At 27.6% G+C, this 26693-nt stretch overlaps 8 protein-coding genes across 8 annotated transcripts; 3 read left to right on the top strand and 5 right to left on the bottom strand.

The window, feature by feature from the left end:
- Window positions 1–538: 538 nt before the first annotated feature.
- On the top strand, window positions 539–926 carry Bm893 (Uncharacterized protein; the record flags this gene model as incomplete). The annotated part of the gene is made up of 2 exons (XM_043076332.1): window positions 539–690; window positions 833–926. 2 exons carry the CDS (start codon window positions 539–541, stop codon window positions 924–926), a joined length of 246 nt encoding a protein of 81 aa, XP_042932266.1.
- A 4045-nt stretch (window positions 927–4971) lies between these two features.
- Window positions 4972–5321, top strand: Bm17344 (Uncharacterized protein; the record flags this gene model as incomplete). The annotated part of the gene is made up of 2 exons (XM_001894233.2): window positions 4972–5093; window positions 5237–5321. 2 exons carry the CDS (start codon window positions 4972–4974, stop codon window positions 5319–5321), a joined length of 207 nt encoding a protein of 68 aa, XP_001894268.2.
- A 1281-nt stretch (window positions 5322–6602) lies between these two features.
- Bm17343 (Uncharacterized protein) lies at window positions 6603–6943 on the bottom strand (the record flags this gene model as incomplete). The annotated part of the gene is made up of 2 exons (XM_043076331.1): window positions 6603–6678; window positions 6822–6943. The coding sequence occupies 2 exons, from the start codon at window positions 6941–6943 to the stop codon at window positions 6603–6605; spliced, it is 198 nt and encodes a 65-aa protein (XP_042932265.1).
- A 1346-nt stretch (window positions 6944–8289) lies between these two features.
- Window positions 8290–8964, top strand: Bm9703 (vacuolar sorting protein 35, putative; the record flags this gene model as incomplete). Its single annotated transcript, XM_001894232.2, has 3 exons — window positions 8290–8385; window positions 8533–8789; window positions 8868–8964. The coding sequence occupies 3 exons, from the start codon at window positions 8290–8292 to the stop codon at window positions 8962–8964; spliced, it is 450 nt and encodes a 149-aa protein (XP_001894267.1).
- Window positions 8965–9733: 769 nt separating this feature from the next.
- Bm3880 (Uncharacterized protein) lies at window positions 9734–12476 on the bottom strand (the record flags this gene model as incomplete). The annotated part of the gene is made up of 7 exons (XM_043076330.1): window positions 9734–9890; window positions 10057–10147; window positions 10599–10719; window positions 11130–11230; window positions 11434–11719; window positions 12021–12226; window positions 12428–12476. 7 exons carry the CDS (start codon window positions 12474–12476, stop codon window positions 9734–9736), a joined length of 1011 nt encoding a protein of 336 aa, XP_042932264.1.
- A 4185-nt stretch (window positions 12477–16661) lies between these two features.
- On the bottom strand, window positions 16662–17050 carry Bm42 (Uncharacterized protein; the record flags this gene model as incomplete). Its single annotated transcript, XM_001895885.2, has 2 exons — window positions 16662–16755; window positions 16899–17050. The coding sequence occupies 2 exons, from the start codon at window positions 17048–17050 to the stop codon at window positions 16662–16664; spliced, it is 246 nt and encodes an 81-aa protein (XP_001895920.2).
- A 4810-nt stretch (window positions 17051–21860) lies between these two features.
- On the bottom strand, window positions 21861–22250 carry Bm8514 (Uncharacterized protein; the record flags this gene model as incomplete). Its single annotated transcript, XM_043076329.1, has 2 exons — window positions 21861–21945; window positions 22099–22250. The coding sequence occupies 2 exons, from the start codon at window positions 22248–22250 to the stop codon at window positions 21861–21863; spliced, it is 237 nt and encodes a 78-aa protein (XP_042932263.1).
- Window positions 22251–24164: 1914 nt separating this feature from the next.
- Bm17342 (Uncharacterized protein) lies at window positions 24165–24920 on the bottom strand (the record flags this gene model as incomplete). The annotated part of the gene is made up of 2 exons (XM_001894518.2): window positions 24165–24565; window positions 24836–24920. 2 exons carry the CDS (start codon window positions 24918–24920, stop codon window positions 24165–24167), a joined length of 486 nt encoding a protein of 161 aa, XP_001894553.2.
- Between the last annotated feature and the right edge of the window lie 1773 nt (window positions 24921–26693).

The following is a 26693-nucleotide window of genomic DNA, read 5'->3' as shown; positions in this document are numbered from 1 at the left end:
TTTTTAGGATTATGAACTATTTGCATAGAATAAAGTTTATTCAGATAAAAGTGAGACGAAACTAATCTCGAATTCAGTGTATATTAATGTGCATTTCGTAAAATTATTTCATTTTTGCAAATCAATAATACTCAAATCAACAAGATACTGAGATTCATGATAATTTAATTTAAGAATAGCGACTTCAAAGTTTATCAGTTTAAATTATCACTCATTAAAATATAGAATGGCGTTTATATTTCAATCACAATTTCTTCTTTCATTAAGGAATCAATAAGAGCTCTGCAACAATGACAAGTGCGCAATTCTCATTTTTTACGTCACCATTACTGCTCTACGTTCTCAGCACACTGATATTGTTAGCAACACCTCTGAGATTGATTCCGGTAATTTTTATTTTTATATTGTTATAATTTGGTTTTAATTTTAAAAAAAGTTAAAAAGCAGAAATTTAAAAAAAAGCAGAAATTCACCGAAAATTTTTTATGCATTTGACGACGACTTGGGCGAAAACGATGAAATTCCCAATCAAGAAAACATGGATGAATTTGATGAAAACACTGAAGTTATGCGAGATGGTATCATTTCTATTGAAAGTTCATCGTGGAATACTACCACACAGATTGATAGAATTGTGCTAAACGGACTCTTAGGGGAAGGATATATCAATGAAACAATGCTACCATGGAAGTAAGTTTCTGTAACGGTTGTTGTCGAATAAAATTGAAATTTGTTATTGTCAATATAAAATGGTTTTTGCTTCACTGCGATTCCATGTAAGTAAACTGTTGACGCTTCTTATTTGCATTGCTTAATGATACTTTTGTTGCAGCAGTGGTCGACCACTTCTGATTCGAGTTTTTTGGGCAGTTAGGGCTGACAATGTTGCTCAACTTATCGATTTTGAAATCTTACATGAAACTTAATGTTGTAAAATTCTGTGACATTTGTTGCTGAATAAAATTGAGATTTGTTATAATAACACATATATAATCCTGCATTATATTTAAGTATATATCATGCGCATATGTTAGGTTTAAATATTTATCAGTATGTTGCGTATGTGTTTCGTATATACCACAATAATTCTGTAACAATTACTAACTTATTTACGGGACGAATTTTTAATTTCAAACTATATTCTGCACATCAACAAATGAATTTTGTTTGTTTCAAATTGACATAGAAAATTCGGAAGTGGCAGTAGAAAGCGGTAGAAAAAAGAGCAATTGATGGCAAATAGTGGTAAATGACAGATAATTTTATCAATTTTTTTTTGACGTGCTTTCATGCTTCAAAGTATGCTGTCATACAATTTTGGTTTCCTTTGTTTGTATCACTTGCTGCTACTTGCATTCAGATTCATTTAGATTTGAATCATTCAATACTGGAAAAATGTATGGTACTTTATAATTTTGCTTAACATACATGTTTTTATAGCCATCTGCACTAATGCTCGCGTGGTGGTTCTTCATGTCTAACCATCAGTATTTTCGTCAAAAATACACACAATTAAACTAAGTAAGTAACAGTAACAAAAAAAAAAAAAAAAAAAACATGCAAATAATAAAAAGAAATGATTAAAATTGAACGTTAATATGGAGACATGCTTTAAAAAATTAAAAAAAGGAAGGAATAAAAAGTGAAAAGAGAATTAAGATTTAGTCAACAAGAGGCATGAAATGAGCGAAGTTTACAAAAAATGTAAAAGAAATAGATTTCTTAAAATGACAAATATAATAAACAAATGCAAAATGGTATGAAAATAAAATTTTTTTCAAGAAAAACATGCAAAAGTGAAATCAGTGATAAAAAGAAAGAAAAGGTGAGTTATTAATCAAGGAAGATATTAGTAGTGTTATTGTTTTAAAAAAAAAATAGCTAATTTAATAGAAAATTACGAAAAAAAAATCAAGTTATTGCAAAAAAATTTCGAAATTTCAAAAACAAAATCTTCAAAGAAATCAGAGTAAAAAACTTTAAGCATATAACCATGAGTAAAAACACACCTGTTGCAGTTAAAACTATCACAAAAAAACAAAAAGAAAAAAAAAAAGGAAAGAGGTCAGAAATAAAAACGAGGACTAATGACACTGAAAGCTAAATAATCTATAAAAAACGAAAAACGAAATGTAGATAATAAATAGAACGGATTTCACAGACTGTTTTGTCACTAATAGCCAATATTTAGGTATAAATAATAAGGAAGAGAGGAAAAAAAAAAAAAAACAACGAATGTTTTCGATCGATTGTTGTGCGATCTTTAATAATAATTTTAAGTAAATGAGAATATTTTTATTGTATAAATGTTTTGCTTACAGCTACAATTAAAAGGTCAATAAATCTTAAATATGTAAAATACAAAAATATCAATGTATAAGTTAGGGAACACCGAAACGTGCATGACATCAAAATCCACACCAAAAGCTCTCTCATTCAGTAATACTGCCTGTGAGTGATTTCACGATAAGTAGAACAAAGGAATTTTCTGTTTGATGGCATTAAAGCTGTTATAATGTCTCCAGTGATCAGTGCTTTACTTTTGTGATTATTTCCAGTGATCGCCAATGATCAGTGCTTTACTTTTGTGATTATTTCCAGTGATCGCCAATGATCAGTGCTTTACTTTTCTGATTATTTCGAGTGATCGCCAATGATCAGTGCTTTACTTTTGTGATTATTTCCGGTGATCACCGATGGTCACTTCTTTACCTTTGTAATTAAAGTAATAATCGCATATTCTTTTTGATTATTTCGTCACTTTTACTGTAATCCTAATAACACACTGCACTTGTAGACAATGTAAATATAACGAATCATTTGTAAAACTATAACTTTAGATGATCTTTACTCTTTATATAAGTTGGGTTGAAATATTTCAGCTTCAACAATTAATTAATGTGTTTTGACATACATAAATTTATCAATTTAAAATGAAATCATTTAAAGACGGTAATGAAACTTAGTTATTAACAAAAAATTACGGTCAAGAAGGACAATTTTTTCAGATAAATTTAGCAAAATGCTAAGTTAATTTCATTAGATTAATTTAAATTAAATCTGTCGAAACTGTTTGAGCAATTTTTATTAATTTGTTAGTTTTTAACACTTTGTGCTGTTCAGATGATTCAGATGTGCTAGACGGATTTTTATAGAAAGAATAAATCAATGAAACAATGCTATCGTGGAACTAAGTTAGTAAGTTGAAGTAAGGCGGTTATTGTTGAATAAAATTGAAATTTGTTATTGTCAATATTCTCAACATAAAATGGTTTTTGCTTCAGTACGATTGATTTCAATTTCCATTTTGCAATCATTCAAATAACTGAGAAAGTGGATCATTTCAAGCCTATTTCAGCTATTTTTCAATAGTACCTGGCACATATATCAAATGTAAGTTACCTTTATATACATTCCAACATTTATATACTTCTCTATGCATTCCCTTGTAGTAAGGGAGACATGTATTTTTTTTTTTTTTTTTTTAAACAGCAAAGTTGCCATGAATTTTTGTCTATTGTAATCTTTAGTGGAAATAAAAAAAATTATTATTTTTTTGTTGAATTGTCTCTATTGAAACATGGAATCATTGTTTGACATGTAAATCCTTCTATTCTATTCAGAACATGATAAAATTTTTAAATGAATTCTGGTGATAACCTGCATAATTTCATATAAATTAACTGATAAGTAGAGTTTTTTGTCAAAAAATTTTCAAATTCATTTTTTATCGCTTTCAGAATCTCGTAACCTTTTCGCTTGAATTCTTAAACAATTTAAAAAAGAATTTAGGAATGGGAAATTCCGCATTTATTCTCGAAATTATTTGACAAAAACCATCATAACTTTTATTTTTGCATATTTACTTATTTTTTAAAATTATAGCATATTTAGACAAAATAAGGATTAGTTAGCTAAAAAGAGGAACGAAATTGATTTCAAATTCAATGCATATTTAATAAGTATTATTAAATAAAACAATCGACAAGCTGTATTGTGTCAATCGGTGTGATAATGCAATTCATGAAATATAATTTATCAGTGTTTTGCCGTTAGACTGAAAAATAGAAACGTCAAAGTCTATCAGTTTAAATTACCACTCATTAAACTTCTTTCATTAAGGAATCCATAAACATTCCGCAACAATGACAAGTGCGCAACTCCCATTTTTCACGTCACCGTTACTGCTCTGCGTTCTTAGCACATTCATATTATTAGCAACACCTCAGAGATCAATTCCGGTAATTTTTGTAATTCCATATCGGTAATTTCATAATTCCATATCAAATTCACGACACGATCATTGGATCATTGGATCGTGTCGTGAATTTGAACTTTTTCGTCAGAAGAGGAGATGATTTAGGTTAGTTAAGTTCAGTTTGTAGAACTTGAACTGAAACTTTTGCTTCTTATCTGCGAGCGAGATCGACTCAGGTATGATTTATTTTCTTTATAAATGTGAATCGATACAATATGCAGTCGAATAATTGAAATAGCGAAGAATGAATGGTACTATTGAAGAGGGGGGAAGAGAAGACTATCACCGATCTTTTCTTTTTTATTAACTGCTTAGAGAAGATTTTTAGAGATGTAGGAAGTGGGGGCTGGCTTAGCAGATTAACATTCACAATGAAGACAGATGTACATTTACTATTTGAGGTTTAGATAAAGAATTCATTGTTTCAAAAAAAAAAATGGGATATAACAAAGGAATAACGAATTGGTTTATAGCGATGAATTATTAGCGTTATTCTAAGCAGCATGTAATAAAATTTTTTCGGTTTTTCGACAGATTGTAGTGAGTGAGTCGTATAAGACGAAACATTATGGTTTTAAATGAAAAAATTAAAAAAAAAAAAAAAAAGCAGAAATTCACTGGGAATATTTTATGAATTTGACGACGACTTGGGCGAAAACGATGAAATTCCCAGTCAAGAAAACACGGATGAATTTGATGAAAACATTGAATTTATGCAACAAGATATTATTTCTATTGAAAGTTCATCGTTGGATAATATCACACAAAATGACAGAATTGTGCTAAGCGGTCTTTTAGAGTTCGGATACATTAATGAGACAATGCTACCGTGGAAGTAAGTTTCTGCGACATTTTTTGTTGAATATAATTGAAATTTGTTATTGTCAACATAAAACGATTTTTGCTTCACTACGATTCCATGTAAGTAAACTGTGAACGCTGTCTTATTTGCATTGCTTAATGATAGTTTTGTTGCAGCAGTGGTCAACCACTTCTGATTAAAATTATTTGGGGATCTGAGGCTCACAATGCTGGTGAATTTGTCGACTTTGAAGTCTTGTAAGAAACTTAATGTTGTAAAATTCTGTGACATTTATTACTGAATAAAATTGAGATTTGTTATAATGATACATATATAATCGTGCATTATATTTAAGTATATATCATGCGCATATGTTAAGTTTAAATATGTATCAGCATATTGCATATGTGTTTCAGAATGATTCCGTAATTCTTAATTAACATATATTTAATGTGCTTTATATATGTGCATGATGCTCTAAAATTAAGAAATTTTTTAAAAACCAAAAGTAGAGTTGAAATTTGAAAATAGTAGTTTTGATCAATCTAATTCTCGTTTCATTACTTCAACCATAGTTTTATTTCTTGATTTCATGCTTCTCTTTGTATTTGCTAATGCTTTCTTTTCTGTTTCATGGTTTTTCGTTTTTTTATTTGAATGCATTTTTTTGTGTAAATTTTAAATTTAGCAACGTAAAACAAATTTGCAGTGAACGAAAAGATAGAAAGAATGTGAATTGCTTGGAATAATTTTTTAGCAATTAATTTTGCAAATTTTAAAGGATAGAGTCGTCATCGTTAATGCCACATGGTTTGTGCTAACGTTATCATTATTCCCAATGACTAAGTCGTATACGTTAAAGTTCTGAGAAAATTTACATAAACTTTTCTTTTCTTGAGAATTCTCGAAAGGTCTCATTTTTAACGTCTCATTCAATACGATCACGATAACAAATGATTTCACAAAAATTATCACAAATCAGAGATGTTGCTAATAATATGAATTTATAGAGAATTCAAAAAAAAAAAGTACTGATCGAAAAGAAAAAAAATTCCACTTTTCTTTGTTGTGGGACGTTTTAAGTTCGACGAGCCACTAAAGCGTTATTTTTCAGCCTAACAAACTGGTAATTTAGTTTTGCAAAAAAAAAATTTTTTAATATTTTGCTAATCTGAACAATGAGGCTTGCCAATTCTTTTTGTCGAAATGAAAAATGAAAACATGATGAATTTAGTTACAAATTCTAAAATTTTTTAAAAGAAAAAAATTTCTGTGATGACGGTTCTTGCTAAATTTGCAGCGGAGCTTACATTGTATTACGTATAATTCCGACGATAAACATATCTCCCTTTCAGCTAAAAAGCATTTTAATTGGATATTGCATCGGCTTGAAATGGTCCACTTTCTCAATTATTTGAGTGACTGAAAAATGGACATTGAAATCAATCGCACTGAAGCAAAAACCATTTTATGTCAAAAATAGTGTAAATAACAAATTTTAGTTTTATTCATCAACAAACGTCACAGAATTTTACAGAATTATTACAAGACTTCAAGGGCGAATATTTCATCAACACTAGCTCCCCAATAAACTTTAATCAGAAGTGGTCGACCACTGCTGCAACAAAGGTATCATTAAGCAATGCAAACAAGACAGCGTCAACAGTTTACTTACATGGAATCGCAGTGAAGCAAAAATCGTTTTATGTTGACAATAACAAATTTCAATTTTATTCAACAATAAACTTCACAAAAACTTACTTCCATGGTAGCATTGTTTCATTGATATATCCTTCCTCTAAAAGTCCGTCTAGCACAGTTCTTTCATCATCTGTGGCGGTATTCCACGATGAACTTTCAATAGAAATAATATCTTGTTGCATAAATTCAATGTTTTCATCAAATCCACCCACGTTTTCTTGATTGGGAATTTCATCGTTTTTGCCCAAATCGTCGTCAGATGCATAAAAAATTTTCAGTGAATTTCTGCTTTTTTAAAATATTTTTTCATTTAAAACCAAAATGTTTTGTCTTATACGACTCATTCACTACAGTCATTGTAACGATTTGAAGTTACAAAAATTACCGGAATCAATCTCTGAGGTGTTGCTAACAATATCAGTGTGCTAAGAACGTAGAGCAGTAATGGTGACGTAAAAAATAAGATTTGCGCATTTGTCATTGTTGCGGAGCGCTTATTGATTCCCTTGATGAAAGAAGAAATTGTGATTAAAATATAAACGTCATTATATATTTTAATGAGTGATAATTTGAACTGATAAACTTTGAAGTTGCTACTTTTCAGTCTAACGGAAAAGCACTGGTAAATTTTCACGCTGATAGACGCATTAAAACTTCTCAGTTGTTTTACTTATCAAATATAAAGTGAATTTGAAATCAATTTTGTTTCTCTTTTAAGTTAAATAATCTTTGTTTTGTCAAACGCATTATAATTTCAAAAAAAAAAAAAATAAATAAATAAAATAAAAAATGCTAAATAATTCCAAGAATGCACAATTTCGTTATCCCAACTTTTTTAAAAAATTGTTTTCAAAAAAAAAAAAAACACGATAAAAAATAAATTTGGAATTTTTTTCGAGAAAAAGTCTATTTACCAGTTAATTTGTATGAAATTATGGAGAATAACTGATCATTGTTACAAATTCACTAAAGTTCGCTATCAAATTAAAAAATTCATTGCCATTTAAAAAAAATATTTATTATGTGTTTGAGTAGAATAAAATGATTGGCATGTTAAACGACCATTCCATGTTTCCAATAGAGACAATTCAACAAAAATTTAACAATAAAATCTTTTGTTCTTTCCAATAGAAATGACATTGATCAAAAGTTATAACAACTTTGCTGTTTATTCATTACAAAAAAAAAAAAAGAAAAAACTTTTTTGTTGTAGCATTTGCATTTAGTAGAGATTATTTAGCTCAAAAAAAAGAAAAAAAGACCAAATTAACATTTTTCTGTGCAGCAAATTTTTTTTTTTTGCTCATTTTTTTTATTTCTACAAAGCAATTAGTAAGCCTTAGTGTCCAAATTAGCGTAATGTCAAAATTGTTACAAATTTTATTTATCAGTCCTTTCAAGTTAGCCTAAAAGGGACATCGAATCACACTAAATTTCAATCATTAAGTTATTAAATTACAAATTATATTTGAAATTCCAATCTTTTCTTTCATTAAGTCAAAACATTAAGGTATCGAATTTCGGAACGATGAGAAGCGCACAATTTCCACTTTTCATATCACCATTATCTTTTTGCATTATCGGTGCACTAGCATTACTAGCAATGTCGCAAAGATGTGCTCCGGTAATTTTTATGAACCTTATACCAATCAAATATATTGATCACATTGAAAAAAAAGTAAACAATAAAAATTTTCTCAAGGAATTTTCAATAAAATGGAACTAAATCTTATACCATCTTTAAAATTATAGTTTATTCAAAAATTTTCAGAGCATTAACAGAAATAACTTAAATCATGAAGATGGTGATGACGGTAACATAAACGATAATGGTGACAATAATGTTAATGGTGACGATGGCAATATCAACAACGTTAATGACAACAATAATTTTCTCCAGCAGCAAAGATATGATGAAGCTCTTTCCATTGAAGGCTTATCTTGGGATAATATTACGGAAGAGGAGAGAGATATTCTTATGTCATTGCTACTTAACCGATATATTAATGCATCAATGCTACCGTGGAAGTAAGTTTAACTTCTTTGACTTTTTTGTAAGTAAAAATATCATTCCTTGTATCGCATAATTTTTTTTTTTTATTGCAGTAATGATGGTATACCTGTTGTGGTCAATGTTATTAGAAGTGCTTTACCTCGCAATTATGGCCAATTTATCGGCTATACTGGCCTATTGGAGCATTGAGCTTATTTATGCTCATATATTAATTTCATAAAATTTGATGATATTTATTGTTGAATAAAACTGAAAGACTGAATTTGTTGTTGTCAACATTTTTACTTCAGTGCAATTAATTTTAGCTTTTATTTTGCATTTATCTACCATAGTTTAAAATGATATACAATGAAGGAAAGGAAACATTCATTGCTTTGTTAATTAATTTATTTGACTCGAGCAATTTTAATTCGACGATATGTGACAACTAATTTTTGGTATCACTTCACTATTATTAAGGAAAAATAAAATATCGGAAAGAATCTAGAGTAATTTTTCGACTTATTTCTAAAAATTTTTAACCCCAAAAATCTTCTAATTTTTATTAAATTTAAAATGCAAATTCCATATCGCACTACTAATAGAAATTTATTTTGGTGGACAAATTATGTAAATATGATTGTAAATAATCAGCAATATGTTTTTTTTACCTAACAGATAATAAGAGCTAATCAAAACTATATTGAAAATATATTTGTTTCGCGTCAAAGCATGAAAAATTGAAGTATAATCAAATATTGCATAAGGACATATTGATAATTAATATAATTTAAATGATAGTGTTATCTGGAAAAGCAGTTGAAATTAAATTGTTGCATAATAATAAAGAAATATATACACAAAAGTTATTTTCTTTATGTAATGACGAATGAATTCATTTATTATCCTAAATGTTTCCTTTTCGAAATAAAAATATTTCAAGAAAAGAATACACCGGAATAGTAATTTTAAATGTATGCTAAAATGTAGTTTCTTTCATTTTCATATTATTCATCAACTTTTTCTTATTTAAATGATATTGTGAACGACAGTGCTCGAATTTGCCTCCTTTTCGAAAATTCTCAGGATTTACTGGTTCGCATTCACCGGAACATGTGCGTGGATAAATAAGAAACCTGAATATAAAAGATTAATAAGTTTGAAATAATAAACAAATATTTCAACATCCTTTTTTATCATTTAAAATTAGTTTTTGAGTAAAAATACAGCTGAAATTCTTCGCCAAACTTTTTTTTTTTTTTAAATTAATTATGATTTTGCTATTTGAAGAAGTACAAAAACCTCAAGTTTCGTGTATCGGTGATAATTGTTAGATGAAACAAAGCATTGGAAATAATTAATATGTATTCGCATAAGGCCTGATAAGGTGGCACTGAAAATAAAATAACTGAAATTAAAATTTATCATTTGATTTTAAAAGATTTTAAAGTAAAAAGGATCGAAATAAATTCGTACTAAATTAAATTAAGTACAAATCATAGTATTTCATTTTCACTCTCTTATTTTATGTGAGCAATCTGCCACTTTATCATTTTACTTAGTGTAAATAAGCATACTTTGATAATCAAAGTATTTAACAGAATGGCTAACAAAATTGATATTAGCTCGTTTCAGATCATTTCAATTTAATATGTCATTCACAAACTTTATTTATATTAAGGATGAAACAGTTAGCAATACCTAATTTTAAATTGTCAATCATTTCGTTGTTAATTTTTCTAACCAGGTTACTCAATTAAGTTAAATAATTAAGCTAGTAGCTTATTATTTGTTTGATTATTTCATAGGTTAATTGCTAATTAAACGTTTATAATCAAACAAACCATAATAGTGACATGTGGGAGAATCGATAAATGTATTATGGAAAATAGTCACTTGTGGTGTTACTATACCAAATGTAATCAAACATAATAATTTGACTATTATCGATATTTGATCAATTGTCTGAAAATATGATATCTACTAAAATTTGATAGCAGTAAAAGCTAAAGATAATAATAAAGTTTATTATTTTGAATTTTAGAGCAAAGCGAATGAATGAAAATGATAACAATGGTAATTATTTTTATTATATTATAATTAATTTTCTTTTTTTAATTTATTTCAACGAAATGAAAACTGTGACTGTCAAAAATTTAAAATTCTGCATTTTACATATTATGAAATTAATTGTCATCCTCTAATTAGTGTTAAAATAAATGAACCTATTAACAAGAAGAAGAAACTTTACTGTTTAAAAATAATGCATGTAAATTAGATTTTCTGAAAGAAAATTCTAAAATTCTGTATAAAAATTGAAAATTTTACACGAATTTCTGATTTTTAAAATCTTTGTTTTTTCAAAAATAAGTCACCTGGTTTTTTTCATTTCTTCGATAAATTGTTACTGCAGTACATGCGGTCATATGTAATAGAGCACTGATTATGAATAAATTAAATGATATTTTATATAAAACTGAAATTTGAAAAAATTTTTAACACTTGGAATATGTCTAAAATATTGCTTACAAGATGAATAAAATAATAATAATAATAATGATTCATCTTTTTCAAACATAAAATTTTTTTTTTTTATCTTTTCATAATTAAATATGATAAATAAAAGTTAGATTAAAAATATTGCCTAAAACACTAATAAAGAAAAAAAAAAAGGCATACTTTGATAATCTTGACGAATGGTATTTATTGTAAAAAGTGTACAGAAGGAAATTTCAAATAAAAGTAAGATTGGAACAGCAATATTACACCAACGATACCATAACCATTTCTTGGTATGTGGACAAAAGCGCTCATTAATAATAGCATTTAAATAACTTTGAAATAATCGAAGCGATGTTGGAATACAGACTGCTATACGAAATGATACATTTGCTTGCACAGTAAGTTCAAGTAATCGAAGTACTGATGGAAGATACCAGTCAGGTATCATAGTTGATGTCGAATTCTATAATATCGTTTTTTTGATAAATCATTTCATTTGTGATTCCGTCTTTTCTTTTTTTTTTTTTTTTTTTTTTAACATCGTATCTCTAATATATTATGCAAAATATTATTTCTAATCGCACTTTTTTGAAATTATTTGAAATTTTTATTTAAATTTAATACTTACTATTATTTAATACTTACCACTTTAGATATTATTATTTTTTTTTTTCATTAATATTGCAATTCAAAGTCTAAATGAGTTAGTAATTTTATTTTGTTTATTTTATTTTAAATTTCTATCAAATATTTCAATAACAAACCGTGCAATATTTTGAGTACCATCCTGATGCAAATAACCAAGATGGTATGCTTCCATCTTCTTTTCGTTTAGTGTCATAGAAATGACCTAGAATTGTCCCAACCAAAATAGCTGCAATGCTAATTACTGCAAAGATTGATGATGGTAACAGAAGACGACAATTTATGTATGATAGATCATCATTGATATCTTCCATATCTTTGTCATCTGAATAGTATTATTTTTTCATTAAATAACTAATCAAAAAAATTTTTTTCTATAAATTATTACTTTGATAATTATTTCCGATATTTTATTCACAATTTTTCCTTTTTTTTTTTTTTAAAGAGATAAATCAAAATTCATTTGAGTAATTTGAGCAAATTCTGATCAATAATATAACTAAAAGTAATGAATTAACGAATTTACTGCATTGTTTTTTTTCTTGCCCTTTCGATGAAACTTGGAAATCTTGCATATTAAAAGTTTGCACATTTGACAGAGATAATCAATGCTAATAAGTCCTATCCATTTCTAAAATCGAATTAGTTTTTTTTTTTTTTTTTTTTAAAAAAACAATATTTTCAGCCTTTTTTTAAAACAAATCTATTATTCCTTCGATTAAACGTAACACTTTCATTTACAAATTTCTATGAGATAATTGATCTGATTGAAATAGTACAATTTCTTAATAGAATAATATCAATTTAATAAACTACATTTTTAAAAAACAGAAAACCATTTGCAACTGATAATGCACTATTACAAAGTTAATTAATAAAATATAATCTAATTGAAAAAGTTAAATTCAATATTTATAACCATTAATAGCTCAGTATTTATGACAATGTAATATAATAGAAAACTAAAATTCATTAGGCTCAGAAGCTAATAAATAGCTAAATATAATTTTAATGAATTGAAAAAAATATAAATTTGAGTTGAATTAAATTTAATAAAAATACATTCATTTAAGGGAGGATCATTGCAGAATGAAATATGTTACAACCGGTTTTCAATGCTCTTATCAGTGCATTGCTATTTATTCTTTAGTCTTTGCTTTCTCCTACTTTTTTTTTTTTTTTCTTAAGGAATTGAATTATAATATTTCTTGTAAAGAAAATGTTAAGAAAATAAGGTAATAAGTGTTGAAATATAATATCTGATGAGTTAATTAATTGCTAAAGATTTGATTTTTTAATCAACTACGTAGTAAAATTCAAACAATTAATTTTTATTTGACTTATTTCAATTAATTTGCAATTATTTTTTTAATTTTTTTTTAAAATTATTTTGTTTCAAATTCATTTAATTTTTTTTAAAATTATTTTGTTTCAAATTCATTTTGCACAATCATCATTTAATTTTAAATATGTTAAATTCATTCGAATTTTAATGAATGTTCCTTATAATGTCGAAAAAAATTAACGACTTTGTCTAAAATATATTTTGATATGAATAATAATGAATAATCTGTATTCAACTTTCTTTTTTTTTCCTTTTTTGGAACTAAATTTCCAAACTTCAAAGTCTTGAAGCATCAATAATTGCGAAAAATGAAGATATAAACCTTCTAAATTTATAGCTTCAAAAAAAACTCGAAAATATTTAAAATCTCAATGTCGTTTATTTTCTTTCCATTTGTTTACTGCATTAGCTAAATTATTGTTATCAAATAATGTCCCAACCTTTCAACTACTTAATTTCAAATCATTTAATTTCAAAATAAAATTATAATATTTTAAAACCAATTTCGTTTTAAGAATAACCTTATTGCAAACTAGTTATACACAAAGACAACAATACAAATAAAGCATATATTAAGAAGACATTATAAGTCAAGTAAATATTACGTGTAACAAATTATTACGTGTAAAAACGTGTAAAATTACTACAGTGACGAAAAAAATTATTGCGAATTACATAGATATTAAGTAAGTGATACTGAAATAACGTAGAAGAAACTAATAAAATATTTTGTCAAATAGAAAAAAACCTTTGATAATAATCAAACTGTTTAGAAATTGTTAAAAGAATTTACTAACATTTAATCTAATTTAATCTTGTTTGTCTTAACTTATATTTTACAAATCTATTATTTGAATCAAATTTCACATATTTTGAAATTTCTTCAAATTTAAATATTTCTAACAAACAATTAAAAAGTGCACAGCCATGAGTAAACATAATAAATAGTCGAAGATACATCTTTTCCTACCCTATTTTCTTCTTTTATGTGTAAGTCAAATATTTAAAAATGGGTCAGATTTTGCAGTTACCATTTTCGTCAATTATTAATCCTCCTTTGATCTCTTCATTTTCATTATAGATCCTTTAAACCATATTACAATTATCTATTAAAAATGTGATTAATTCTTACCATAAAAATTATTTAATTTTTAAATTTTGAAGAAATTTCAATGAATTTTTTTTTCTTGTTTTAATTTTCTAATGTTAAAAGAGAAAGAAAGCCCATTTTTTTTTTTTTTTTTTTGTATTAAAATATTCATCTCTACAACTTTAAATCGATTATCATATGAAAATTATTATCTTCATAGCTTAAATATTTTTTTATAAGTGTAAGCTTCCATTACTCCTAAATATTGGGTAAAAATTATTTATTTAAAACTATGCTAAATTTTTGTAACACAAAACAATATGGGAAAAAAACTTCTCCTGTCTTTTAGCTATTTGAAATAAGGAAAGAATTAGCTTTGTTTAATGTGAGGAATGTCATATTCAGCAAATGAATAAATAGTTCATTTTTTATTGAAAAAGAAATTGAAAAAAATCATTGCATAATTTTAACTTAAAAGACTGAACAAAAAATTTTTGCTTTTTTTGCTACATCAAAATTATACTCTCATTTCTGGTCTGATCATTTTTGTTGCCAAAAAAGGTTATAAAATCTTAAACATATTATGAGATCTAAATTGAAATCATCTTATTTCCAAAATTATCCAATTTTTATCAACCTAATATTTTCTAAATTTCAAGTGATATATTTGTCTCATTTCTAAGATCAACTTTTTTTTTAATGAAATCATCCTTGTTTCATTCTTTCATGCTTTATAACTACCAATATTTGATTTTTCGTTTATTTTTTCTTTTTATTGTTAGTGTATTTCTTATATCAAATTTTTTTTTTCTGCCCGTAATTGAAAGTTGAAAAAGAAATTACATTCTATTTTACAAAATAAGCTAATATATTTGAAGTAAAAGAAATGAAAACAAAAAAAAAAAAAATGTTGCAAAATCTTAGATTTTTTGAATTAATTTGAATTAAATACAATTCTCCTCGATTTTTAAACTAACCCAAATTCCTTTTCTTTCATTTTTCCTCATTCTACTATCTAACTTTGCTGTTTCATTCCTTTTGTTTACATGAATAACACAATGAACATTTCACCTAAATGAAATTTGCCATTAATCAATAATTTAAAATCAATGTTCCTTCTATTCTCTGAATGGCGACGGCATACAATCTTGCATTTTCCTTCACAAATATAGAAAGAAATTCATTTATTTACAAAAAACTTCTTTTACTTTTACAAAGGATTTAAAATAAGTACAACTGAAATGATATTTTTTGTCTTTTCCAACCAATTTAAGGTCTCTTTAGCATCAAATCGATTAGCAAAGGTAAACAAAATCATAAGCTGAAAAAACGAACACACATATTAAGCTGAATAATCATTTGCATTCATTTCTATTACCTTAAAAGATATATTAATGCTTAGATTTTTTGCTGCTAATATCACCAATGGAAACAAAAAAACAGTAATTCCTTTCATTAAAAGTCTTTTTATGTTATATTCGTTTATCGCTTTAAATTTTCGTCAATATAAAGCTCTATAGCAGTATGCGTGACCTAAAAGCGATAATTCTTAAAATCTCATTGCTGGACTATGCCATTTCACTTGATAAAATGGACGATCCTAAATAACAAATTCATTTGTATAAATCTATTAGAGTTGAGTCCATTAGTTGGAATATTGAATTCGGCTTTTGCATTCTTCGTTGTTTTTACTGATATCATCATTAAATTTATCTTGTTGAAATTCTAACTGCTAAGTTTGTTGGCGTATTTAACCATTTTGTTAAATTAAAGGTTTGATTATTGAACTTTGAGTTTGAAAAATCAAAAAAGACTAAAGTAGTAGTATTAAGCCTTTCAGTCCTTGTCATGATTGGGAAGAAATCAAAGGTTTATTATTTAAATCGACTTAAAAGGTTTTGTAATACGTTTTATGTTTTAATTGTTACTGTTATCGACTTTGATTACCGTGAACGAATTTCAGAATGCAAATTATGGGAGACAAGATGATCGATGTTTTTTGTTTATCAAAGTGATAGCTAGAAAATTATTCAAACGGTAAATTTCTTTCTTGAATGCAAGAAATGCACTAGAAATCTTTCCAACAACTTTATGCAATTTTCTATGTCATTTTGAAACAAACATAATTCATTTTTTGATATGCAGAACATAGTTCGACATTAAAAAAAAAAAAAAAAAAAAAAACACATACACAACATACTGATAAATATTTAAACCTAACATATGCGCATGATATAAACTTAAATATAATGTAAGATTATATATGTGTTATTATAACAAATCTTAATTTTATTCAGCAACAAAATGTCACAGAATTTTACAACATTAAGTTTCATGTAAGATTTCAAAGCCGAGAAGTTGAGCAACATTGTGAGCCCCAGTCATCCAATAAACTTTAATCAGAAGTGGTCGACCACTGCTGCAACAAAAGTATCATTAAGCAGTGCAAATAAGACAGCGTCAACAGTTTACTTACATGGAATCGCAGTGAAGCAAAAATCGTTTTATGTTGACAATAACAAATTTCAATTTTATTCGACAACAACCGTTACAGAAACTTACTTCCATGGTAGCATTGTTTCATTAATGTATCCTAACTCCAAAAGTCCGATTAGTACAGCTCTTTCATCATCTGTGATGGTATACCACGATGAACTTTCAATAGAAATGATACTATCTCGAATAAGTTCAATATTTTCAGCAAATTCATCCATGTTTTCTTCATAGGGAATTTCATCGTTTTCGCCCAATTCGTCATCAAATGCATAAAAAATTTTCAGTGAATTCCTACTTTTTTAAAATATTTTTTCATTTAGAACCAAATTGTAACAATATAAAAATAAAAATTACCGGAATTGATCTCTGAGGTGCTGCTAATAATATGAATGTGCTAAGAACGTAGAGCAGTAATGGTGACGTAAAAAATGAGAATTGTGCATTTGTCATTGTTGCCGGATTCCTTAATGAAAGAAGAAATTGTGATAACATATATTTTAATGAGTGATAATTTAAACTGATAAACTCTGACGTTTCTATTTTTCAGTCTAACAGCAAAGCACTGATAAATTATATTTTATGAATTCCATTACCACACCATCAGTTGTTTTGTAGAAAAATACTTACTAAATATGCAGTGAATTTAAAATCAATTTCGTTCCTCTTTTTAGCTAACTAATCCTTATTTTGTCTAAATATGCTATAATTAAAAAAAATATGCTAGAAATAAAAATCAAATAATTTCGAGAATAAATGCAGAACTTCCCATTCCTAAATTCTTTTTTAAATTGTTTAAGAATTCAAGCGAAAAGGTTACGAGATTCCGAAAGCGATAAAAAACGAATTTGAAAATTTTTTCACAAAAAACTCCACTTATCAGTTAATTTATATGAAATTATGCAGGTTATCACCAGAAATCATTTCCATTTATTTAATAATTTTATCATGCTTTGAATAGAATAAAAGGATTTACATGTCAAACAATGATTCCATGTTTTAATAGAGACAATTCAACAAAAAATTAACAATAATTTTTTTTATTTCCACTAAAGATTACAATGGACAAAATTCATAGCAACTTTGCTGTTTAAAAAAAAAAAAAAAAAAATACATGTCTCCCTTACTACAAGGGAATGCATAGAGAAGTATATAAATGTTGGAATGTATATAAAGGTAACTTACATTTGATATATGTGCCAGGTACTATTGAAAAATAGCTGAAATAGGCTTGAAATGATCCACTTTCTCAGTTATTTGAATGATTGCAAAATGGAAATTGAAATCAATCGTACTGAAGCAAAAACCATTTTATGTTGAGAATATTGACAATAACAAATTTCAATTTTATTCAGCAGTAACCATCTTACTTCCATGATAGTATCGTTTCATTGGTTTATCCTTTCTTTAAAAATCTATTTAGCACAGTCCTTTCATCATCTGAAAGAACTTGGCAGTATCCAACAATGAACTTGCAACAGGGTTTTCGGCAAATTCATCCATGTTTCGTTGATTATTGTTGCAACTATCATAAATGATTCTCGAATTTAGCCAAAAGAGATTTACTAGTGCTATACTGAAATGAATAAAAAATACTTAACTAAAAGTGCTTTACCAAATTATTTATTACTGAAATAACGATCTTAGTTCGATATATTCGAGATATTACAAATTTGACAAAAAAACACTCTAAGTTAACAACATATTATTATTAGTTAAGAATACAAGAAACAAGAAAAAAGATAATAATGTTTCAGTAGATAATATCTGCACATAATAACTATTATAATATATTATTGTTGTAATAATTTCATTATTATTATTACAGCTATTTTTTTTTTTTTAAAAAAATTTGCAATTTGAGTCAACGGCTGATTAATATATAATAACAAGTGCCACAGTAACTTGCGCTACTCTTAAAATATATAATTCAGAGTTTGTATAAACGTAATGATAAGTGGAAGCTGTAAAATACAATCGCTAGATTAACTAATGTTATAATATTAATTTGATATTAATGTAAATGAACGTAAATGAACCTCTAATTAACAAATGGATTAATTCAGGGAAGAATTGTAAATCTCGCAAGTGTCACAAAAAAAGTCACTTCAGAGCCATCTTTTAGATTCAGAGCATCTATAGATTCAGTCTAGTACTTTTAGCTAAATTCCATACTGGTAAGTGTATTATGCTATGAATCATATAGAACAATGCAGGATTACTAAAAGAATTAAGAAATTACCAGTGAATAATTTTTTTGGCATTTATTTTGATTTGATCTCATTTTAATTTTTTTTATTTGAAATCTTTCTTTTTCCATTAATTTATTTTTCCATAAAATAATCTAATTAATTAATGGTACTTAATGGGAATAATTTATTTCGTCGTAATTAATCTATTTGATAATTGGAGTGCATTTCTGCGTATATATTAAAATGATGCTGTAATATCTCGCAATTTTTACTCATTACTACAGATTCTAAAGTATAAGTTTAAATAGCACAAATTGTAATGCTCTGAAGAAACAAACAAACAAACACGGAATTATTTGCATTACTATGCAGATCAATAAAATAATAATAATAAATATACGAAAAAAAAAAAACATTTTTTTCTTAACTTTTTCAGCAAAAAAATAAAAGTCCCAGAATTGATGAATAGCATAGTTAAATTTTTCTTTTTAGTGTTCTGATGATTTTCTACAGCAAATTTTGATAATTTTATTGTTTCATATGAAACAATTTGTCTGTTAATGATCATATATTAATAATTCTTATTTTTTTGATACAAATTTTTATTTCTATCAAAATATAATATAATTATGCTTTCCAAATTATTGAGTGAATTATCCAACTTATCCAATAAGTTTATTAGCTAACGTCATAAAAACTAAAAATAGAAAATTTCTATAAAATATGCAAATCATTCGAATATATTAGATTGAAGGACACAAATATGAATTGTACATTAAAATTATATCGAACTGCCGGTGGTTAATGCCAATTAATTATCATTTTTCATTTATCCATCCCTTCACTATCCTGATTTTAACTTCAAATCTCTTTGTCATTCGGCATGAAGAAGTTGGCAAAAATTACACAAACTGCACAAAGTGTAAAAACTAATAAAAATTACCCAAAGAATTTCGTGAGATTTAATTTAAATTAATCTAATGAAATTAACTTAGCATTTTGCTAAATTTATCTGAAAAAATTGTCCTTCTTGACCGTACAGTAAAAGTGACGAAATAATCAAAAAGAATATGCGATTATTACTTTAATTACAAAGGTAAAGAAGTGACCATCGGTGATCACTGGAAATAATCACAAAAGTAAAGCACTGATCATTGGCGATCACTCGAAATAATCAGAAAAGTAAAGCACTGATCATTGGCGATCACTGGAAATAATCACAAAAGTAAAGCACTGATCACTGGAGACATTATAACAGCTTTAATGCCATCAAACAGAAAATTCCTTTGTTCTACTTATCGTGAAATCACTCACAGGCAGTATTACTGAATGAGAGAGCTTTTGGTGTGGATTTTGATGTCATGCACGTTTCGGTGTTCCCTAACTTATACATTGATATTTTTGTATTTTACATATTTAAGATTTATTGACCTTTTAATTGTAGCTGTAAGCAAAACATTTATACAATAAAAATATTCTCATTTACTTAAAATTATTATTAAAGATCGCACAACAATCGATCGAAAACATTCGTTGTTTTTTTTTTTTCCTCTCTTCCTTATTATTTATACCTAAATATTGGCTATTAGTGACAAAACAGTCTGTGAAATCCGTTCTATTTATTATCTACATTTCGTTTTTCGTTTTTTATAGATTATTTAGCTTTCAGTGTCATTAGTCCTCGTTTTTATTTCTGACCTCTTTCTTTTTTTTTTTTTCTTTTTGTTTTTTTGTGATAGTTTTAACTGCAACAGGTGTGTTTTTACTCATGGTTATATGCTTAAAGTTTTTTACTCTGATTTCTTTGAAGATTTTGTTTTTGAAATTTCGAAATTTTTTTGCAATAACTTGATTTTTTTTTCGTAATTTTCTATTAAATTAGCTATTTTTTTTTTAAAACAATAACACTACTAATATCTTCCTTGATTAATAACTCACCTTTTCTTTCTTTTTATCACTGATTTCACTTTTGCATGTTTTTCTTGAAAAAAATTTTATTTTCATACCATTTTGCATTTGTTTATTATATTTGTCATTTTAAGAAATCTATTTCTTTTACATTTTTTGTAAACTTCGCTCATTTCATGCCTCTTGTTGACTAAATCTTAATTCTCTTTTCACTTTTTATTCCTTTCTTTTTTTAATTTTTTAAAGCATGTCTCCATATTAACGTTCAATTTTAATCATTTCTTTTTATTATTTGCATGTTTTTTTTTTTTTGTTACTGTTACTTACTTAGTTTAATTGTGTGTATTTTTGACGAAAATACTGATGGTTAGACATGAAGAACCACCACGCGAGCATTAGTGCAGATGGCTATAAAAACATGTATGTTAAGCAAAATTATAAAGTACCATACATTTTTCCAGTATTGAATGATTCAAATCTAAATGAATCTGAATGCAAGTAGCAGCAAGTGATACAAACAAAGGAAACCAAAATTGTATGACAGCATACTTTGAAGCATGAAAGCACGTCAAAAAAAAATTGATAAAATTATCTGTCATTTACCACTATTTGCCATCAATTGCTCTTTTTTCTACCGCTTTCTACTGCCACTTCCGAATTTTCTATGTCAATTTGAAACAAACAAAATTCATTTGTTGATGTGCTGAATATAGTTTGAAATTAAAAATTCGTCGCGTAAATAAGTTAGTAATTGTTACAGAATTATTGTGGTATATACGAAACACATACGCAACATACTGATAAATATTTAAACCTAACATATTCGCATGATATATACTTAAATATAATGCAGGATTATATATGTGTTATTATAACAAATCTCAATTTTATTCAGCAACAAATGTCACAGAATTTTACAACATTAAGTTTCTTACAAGACTTCAAAGCCGACAGGTTGACCAGCATTGTGAGCCTCAGTACCCCAAAAAATTTTAATCAGAATTGGTCGACCACTGCTGCAACAAAACTATCATTAAGCGGTGCAAATAAGACAGCGTCAACAGTTTACTTACATGGAATCATACTGAAGCAAAAAACCATTTTATGTTGAGAATATTGACAATAACAAATTTTAATTTTATTCAACAACAACCGTTACAGAAACTTACTTCCATGGTAGCATTGTTTCATTGATATATCCTTCCCCTAAGAGTCCGTTTAGCACAATTCTATCAATCTGTGTGGTAGTATTCCACGATGAACTATCAACAGAAATGATACCATCTCGCATAAGTTCAATGCTTTCATCAAATTCATCCATGTTTTCTTCATTGGGAATTTCATCGTTTTCGCCCAATTCGTCATCAAATGCATAAAAAATTTTCAGTGAATTTCTATTCTTTTTTCAAATTTTTTCGATTAAAATCTAAAATGTAATAATATAAAAATAAAAATTACCGGAATTGATCTCTGAGGTGTTGCTAATAATATGAATGTGCTAAGAACGTAGAGCAGTAATGGTGACGTAAAAAATGAGAATTGTGCATTTGTCATTGTTGCCGGATTCCTTAATGAAAGAAGAAATTGTGATAACATATATTTTAATGAGTGATAATTTAAACTGATAAACTCTGACGTTTCTGTTTTTCAGTCTAACAGCAAAGCACTAGTAAATTATATTTTATGAATTCCATTACCACACCATCAGTTGTTTTGTAGAAAAATCCTTACTAAATATGCAGTGAATTTAAAATCAATTTCGTTCCTCTTTTTAGCTAACTAATCCTTATTTTGTCCAAATATGCTATAATTAAAAAAATATGCTAGAAATAAAAATCAAATAATTTCGAGAATAAATGCAGAATTTCCCATTCCTAAATTCTTTTTTAAATTGTTTAGGAATTCAAGCGAAAAGGTTACGAGATTCAAAAAGCGATGAAAAATGAATTTGAAAATATTTTGACAAAAAACATCACTTACCACTTAATTTCTATGAAATTATACAGAATATCACCAGAAAAATATTGCCATTTATTTGAAAAATTTTTTATGTGCTTGAATAGAATAAAAGGATTTGCATGTCAAACAATGATTCCATGTTTTAATAGAGACAATTCAACAAAAAATTAACAATAATTTTTTTTATTTCCACTAAAGATTACAATGGACAAAATTCATAGCAACTTTGCTGTTTAAAAAAAAAAAAAAAAAAAATACATGTCTCCCTTATTACAAGGGAATGCAGAGAGAAGTATATAAATGTTGGAATGTATATAAAGGTAACTTAGATTTGATATATGTGCCAGGTACTATTGAAAAATAGCTGAAATAGGCTTGTAATGATCCACTTTCTCAATTATTTGAATGATAAAAAAATGGAAATTGAAATCAATCGTACTGAAGCATAAGCCATTTTATGTTGAGAAAAATGACAATAACAAATTTCAGTTTTATTCAACAATAACCGCCAGATAAACTTAGCTTTCCATGATGATATTGATTCACTGATGTATCCTTTCTTTAAAAATCCTTTAGCACAGTTCTTTTATCATCTGAACAGCACAAAGTGTTAAAAAACAAATTAATAAAAATTACTCAAACAGTTTCGACAGATTTAATTTAAATTAATCTAATGAAATTAACTTAGCTTTTTGCTAAATTGATCTGAAAAAATTGTCCTTCTTGACCGTAATTTTTTGTTAATAACTTTAAGTTTCATCACCGTCTTTAAATGATTTCAGTTTAAATTGATAAATGTATGTAAGTCAAGACACATTAATTAATTGTTGAAGCTGAAATATTTCAACCCAACTTATATAAAGAGTAAAGATCATCTAAAGTTATAGTTTTACAAATAATTCGTTATATTTACATTGTCTATAAGTGCAGTGTGTTATTAGGATTACAGTAAAAGTGACGAAATAATCAAAAAGAATATGCGATTATTACTTTAATTACAAAGGTAAAGAAGTGACCATCGGTGATCACTCGAAATAATCACAAAAGTAAAGCACTGATCACTGGAGACATTATAACAGCTTTAATGCCATCAAACAGAAAATTCCTTTGTTCTACTTATCGTGAAATCACTCACAGGCAGTATTACTGAATGAGAGAGCTTTTGGTGTGGATTTTGATGTCATGCACGTTTCGGTGTTCCCTAACTTATACATTGATATTTTTGTATTTTACATATTTAAGCTTTATTTGAAGATTTCGGATGGAAGGATTTGAGTCATTCTTCGTTTTTTGTTGAAGTTTGTTTTTGTTTTGTAGCACTTCTAGTTCGTTTAGCTATGGGTTCCTCTCGTTTATCAGTTCCATTTATTGTATCTTTCGATACTGTTGATTTGTCCTTCGCATCTTCTTTCTGTTGAATTTCCAAAGGATATAACATATTAATAGGTCGATTCATTATTCTTCCTCGTAGTAACTCTATTAGAGCACTTTTTATCTTATTATCCTGTCCCTTATTGAGTTTCTTTATTTTTGCTAATTTCCAAGTACCATGAGGAGCGTTTGATTCGTTTACTATTACAATTTCTTCTTCAATAGGGGCTCTAATCTCTGCGCCTTTCGGAGTTCTACTTGTGTACGTTCTCTCAAACTGGTTAAGTATTCTTCCTTCCATATTTTCTAGAAAGTATCCAGAGTTTCCATTGTTCTTGCCCAATATTTGATAAGTTTGTGTTGAGTATTTAACTTATAAGGAGTATAATCATATCGATCATCGGTATTACTATTAGGTATCATTAGACATACGTCTGGTATAATAAAATCAATAGGTCTTAGGATTATGGAATCGTCGAAGTTTACGTAGGTTAGTGGGCGAATATTAAGTATGCTTTCAACTTCCGCTATTAGAGTTATAAACTCCTTTTCTTTTAGCAATTTCCTACCTATAACCTTTCTTAATGTTCCCTTTGTTAGGCCGATTATCCGTTCGTAAACTCCTCCGCTCCAAGGCGCCTTCGGAATTATATTTCTCCATTTTATTCCATGTTTAACTAGGAATTCGGTCATTTATGTTTCTTGTTCCATTAGGGTTTGAAAAACTAACTGAAATTGACCGACATTATCACTTAGAATTATTTCTCCGCTTCGTGCAACAAATCTTCTGAAAGTATTTAAAAAACTTTCTAAACTGTCTGCTAATTTTAAATGCACTGCTCTAGTTGCAAGACATGTAAATAAAGCAATCCATCTTTTTGCATCTCCTGTTTCTATTTTGACGGAAACAGGGCCCAAATAATCCAAGCCAACTCGTGAAAGTGTTCGTGATCGTGTTACCCGAAATGAAGGGTAATTATGCATAGTTGGCAGTTTAAACGGCTTTGCTTTCCATCTTCTGTATCCTATGCATTTATTTAAAACTCTTTTAACTTCTATTCTTCCTTTTGGTATCCAAAATCTTTTTCTCAAACTTGAAATCATATGAGCTATATTCCAGCATGAAACAGTTCGTCGTATTGCCGTTGTATAAAGATTTCGGTTATACGATTATGTCTAGGAAGATATATGGGATGCAAACCTTGTTCGTCTAGTTCTGAGTTTTCTAAACGATCTTTAGATTTACATACTCTTTGTTCATAGTATAGATTCCATTTAATTATTTCTTCTTCCGTTATTCCTTCTGATTTGGCTTGTCTGATTAATACACCTATAGCTAGTTCATAATCGTTATCATTGAGTCGACCTTTTGCTGAAGACGTTTTTTAAGCAAGGAATTTTTCCTTTGGATATTAAAATTATAAATTTCAGAGTCCATGCAGTAGTTCTTACCAATCTCGACCACTTGCTAAATCGATTTGCGTCGATTAATTTGAAGTTTTATCAATAGTAAAATGTGCTACAATCTTTTGGCCTTCTTCACTTTCGTCTTCGCTGTGAATTTCTTTGAAATTATATTCCCAGACTGGCCATGTTGATTCTTCCTCTGTGAACCAATCTGGTCCTTTCCACCATGATTCAAAATGTGCAAGACGAAGTGAAAAAGTCCTCTGGAGGCCACATCAGCTGGATTAAATTCACTTGGAATATGGCGAAATGAGAATTTTGTTTGTCTTATTTCTTCAACTCAATTTTGGACGAATTTTGGTAGTAAGCGAGAATGATTTTTTATCCAGTGTAATGCGCACTTGGAATCTGACCATAAGGTGACATCAATATTCTCTAATTCCATTTGTTTAATAACAAACTGAACAGCACGTACTCCTATTAGCACGGCTAATAATTCTAATCTTGGAATAGTCATAGACAGGCGTTGTTTTCTTTCAATCGCTGCATTCTTCGTTCTAGATTAGGATAGGTTTCACATTCATTTCTCAGTGGTTCCTATTGCAAAAAGCACATGGTCTTTAAGTTTTGCTAATCTTCGTATTAGCCTTTCTATGTGTTTGCGGTGCTATTACAGTTAGAGCGGAAGTTTCTTTTGTAAAATATCGTTGATTAGTTCGTGGACCAATTTTGCTTTTAGTTTTCCTTTGCTCTTTCATGATGTCAAAGGACTGGCTTCTTCGTTTCTTTGGATCAGTTTTGCTAAGAATTGTCTTAGCTTAGCTACTGACCATATTTCTTGTTCCTTTTGTTGATACACTCTGCCCAGAATCCAGGCAGGCAGTTTATTTTCAATGATAATTTCAATACTGGATTCTTCGAGATTTTCACCTATTGCTTCAAGTTGTCGAAGTATTCTTCCAGTAGCTTCAACTGTTATCTTCCATCTCGATCATTCTTCTCTTGACGGAATATAACTCATTGTAGA

The sequence above is a fragment of the Brugia malayi genome, assembly GCF_000002995.4.
Source record: "Brugia malayi strain FR3 genome assembly, contig: Bm_v4_Chr1_scaffold_001, whole genome shotgun sequence".
In the NCBI taxonomy this organism is placed as follows: Eukaryota; Metazoa; Nematoda; class Chromadorea; order Rhabditida; family Onchocercidae; genus Brugia; species Brugia malayi.
This window is presented reverse-complemented; position numbering and strand designations above follow the sequence as displayed.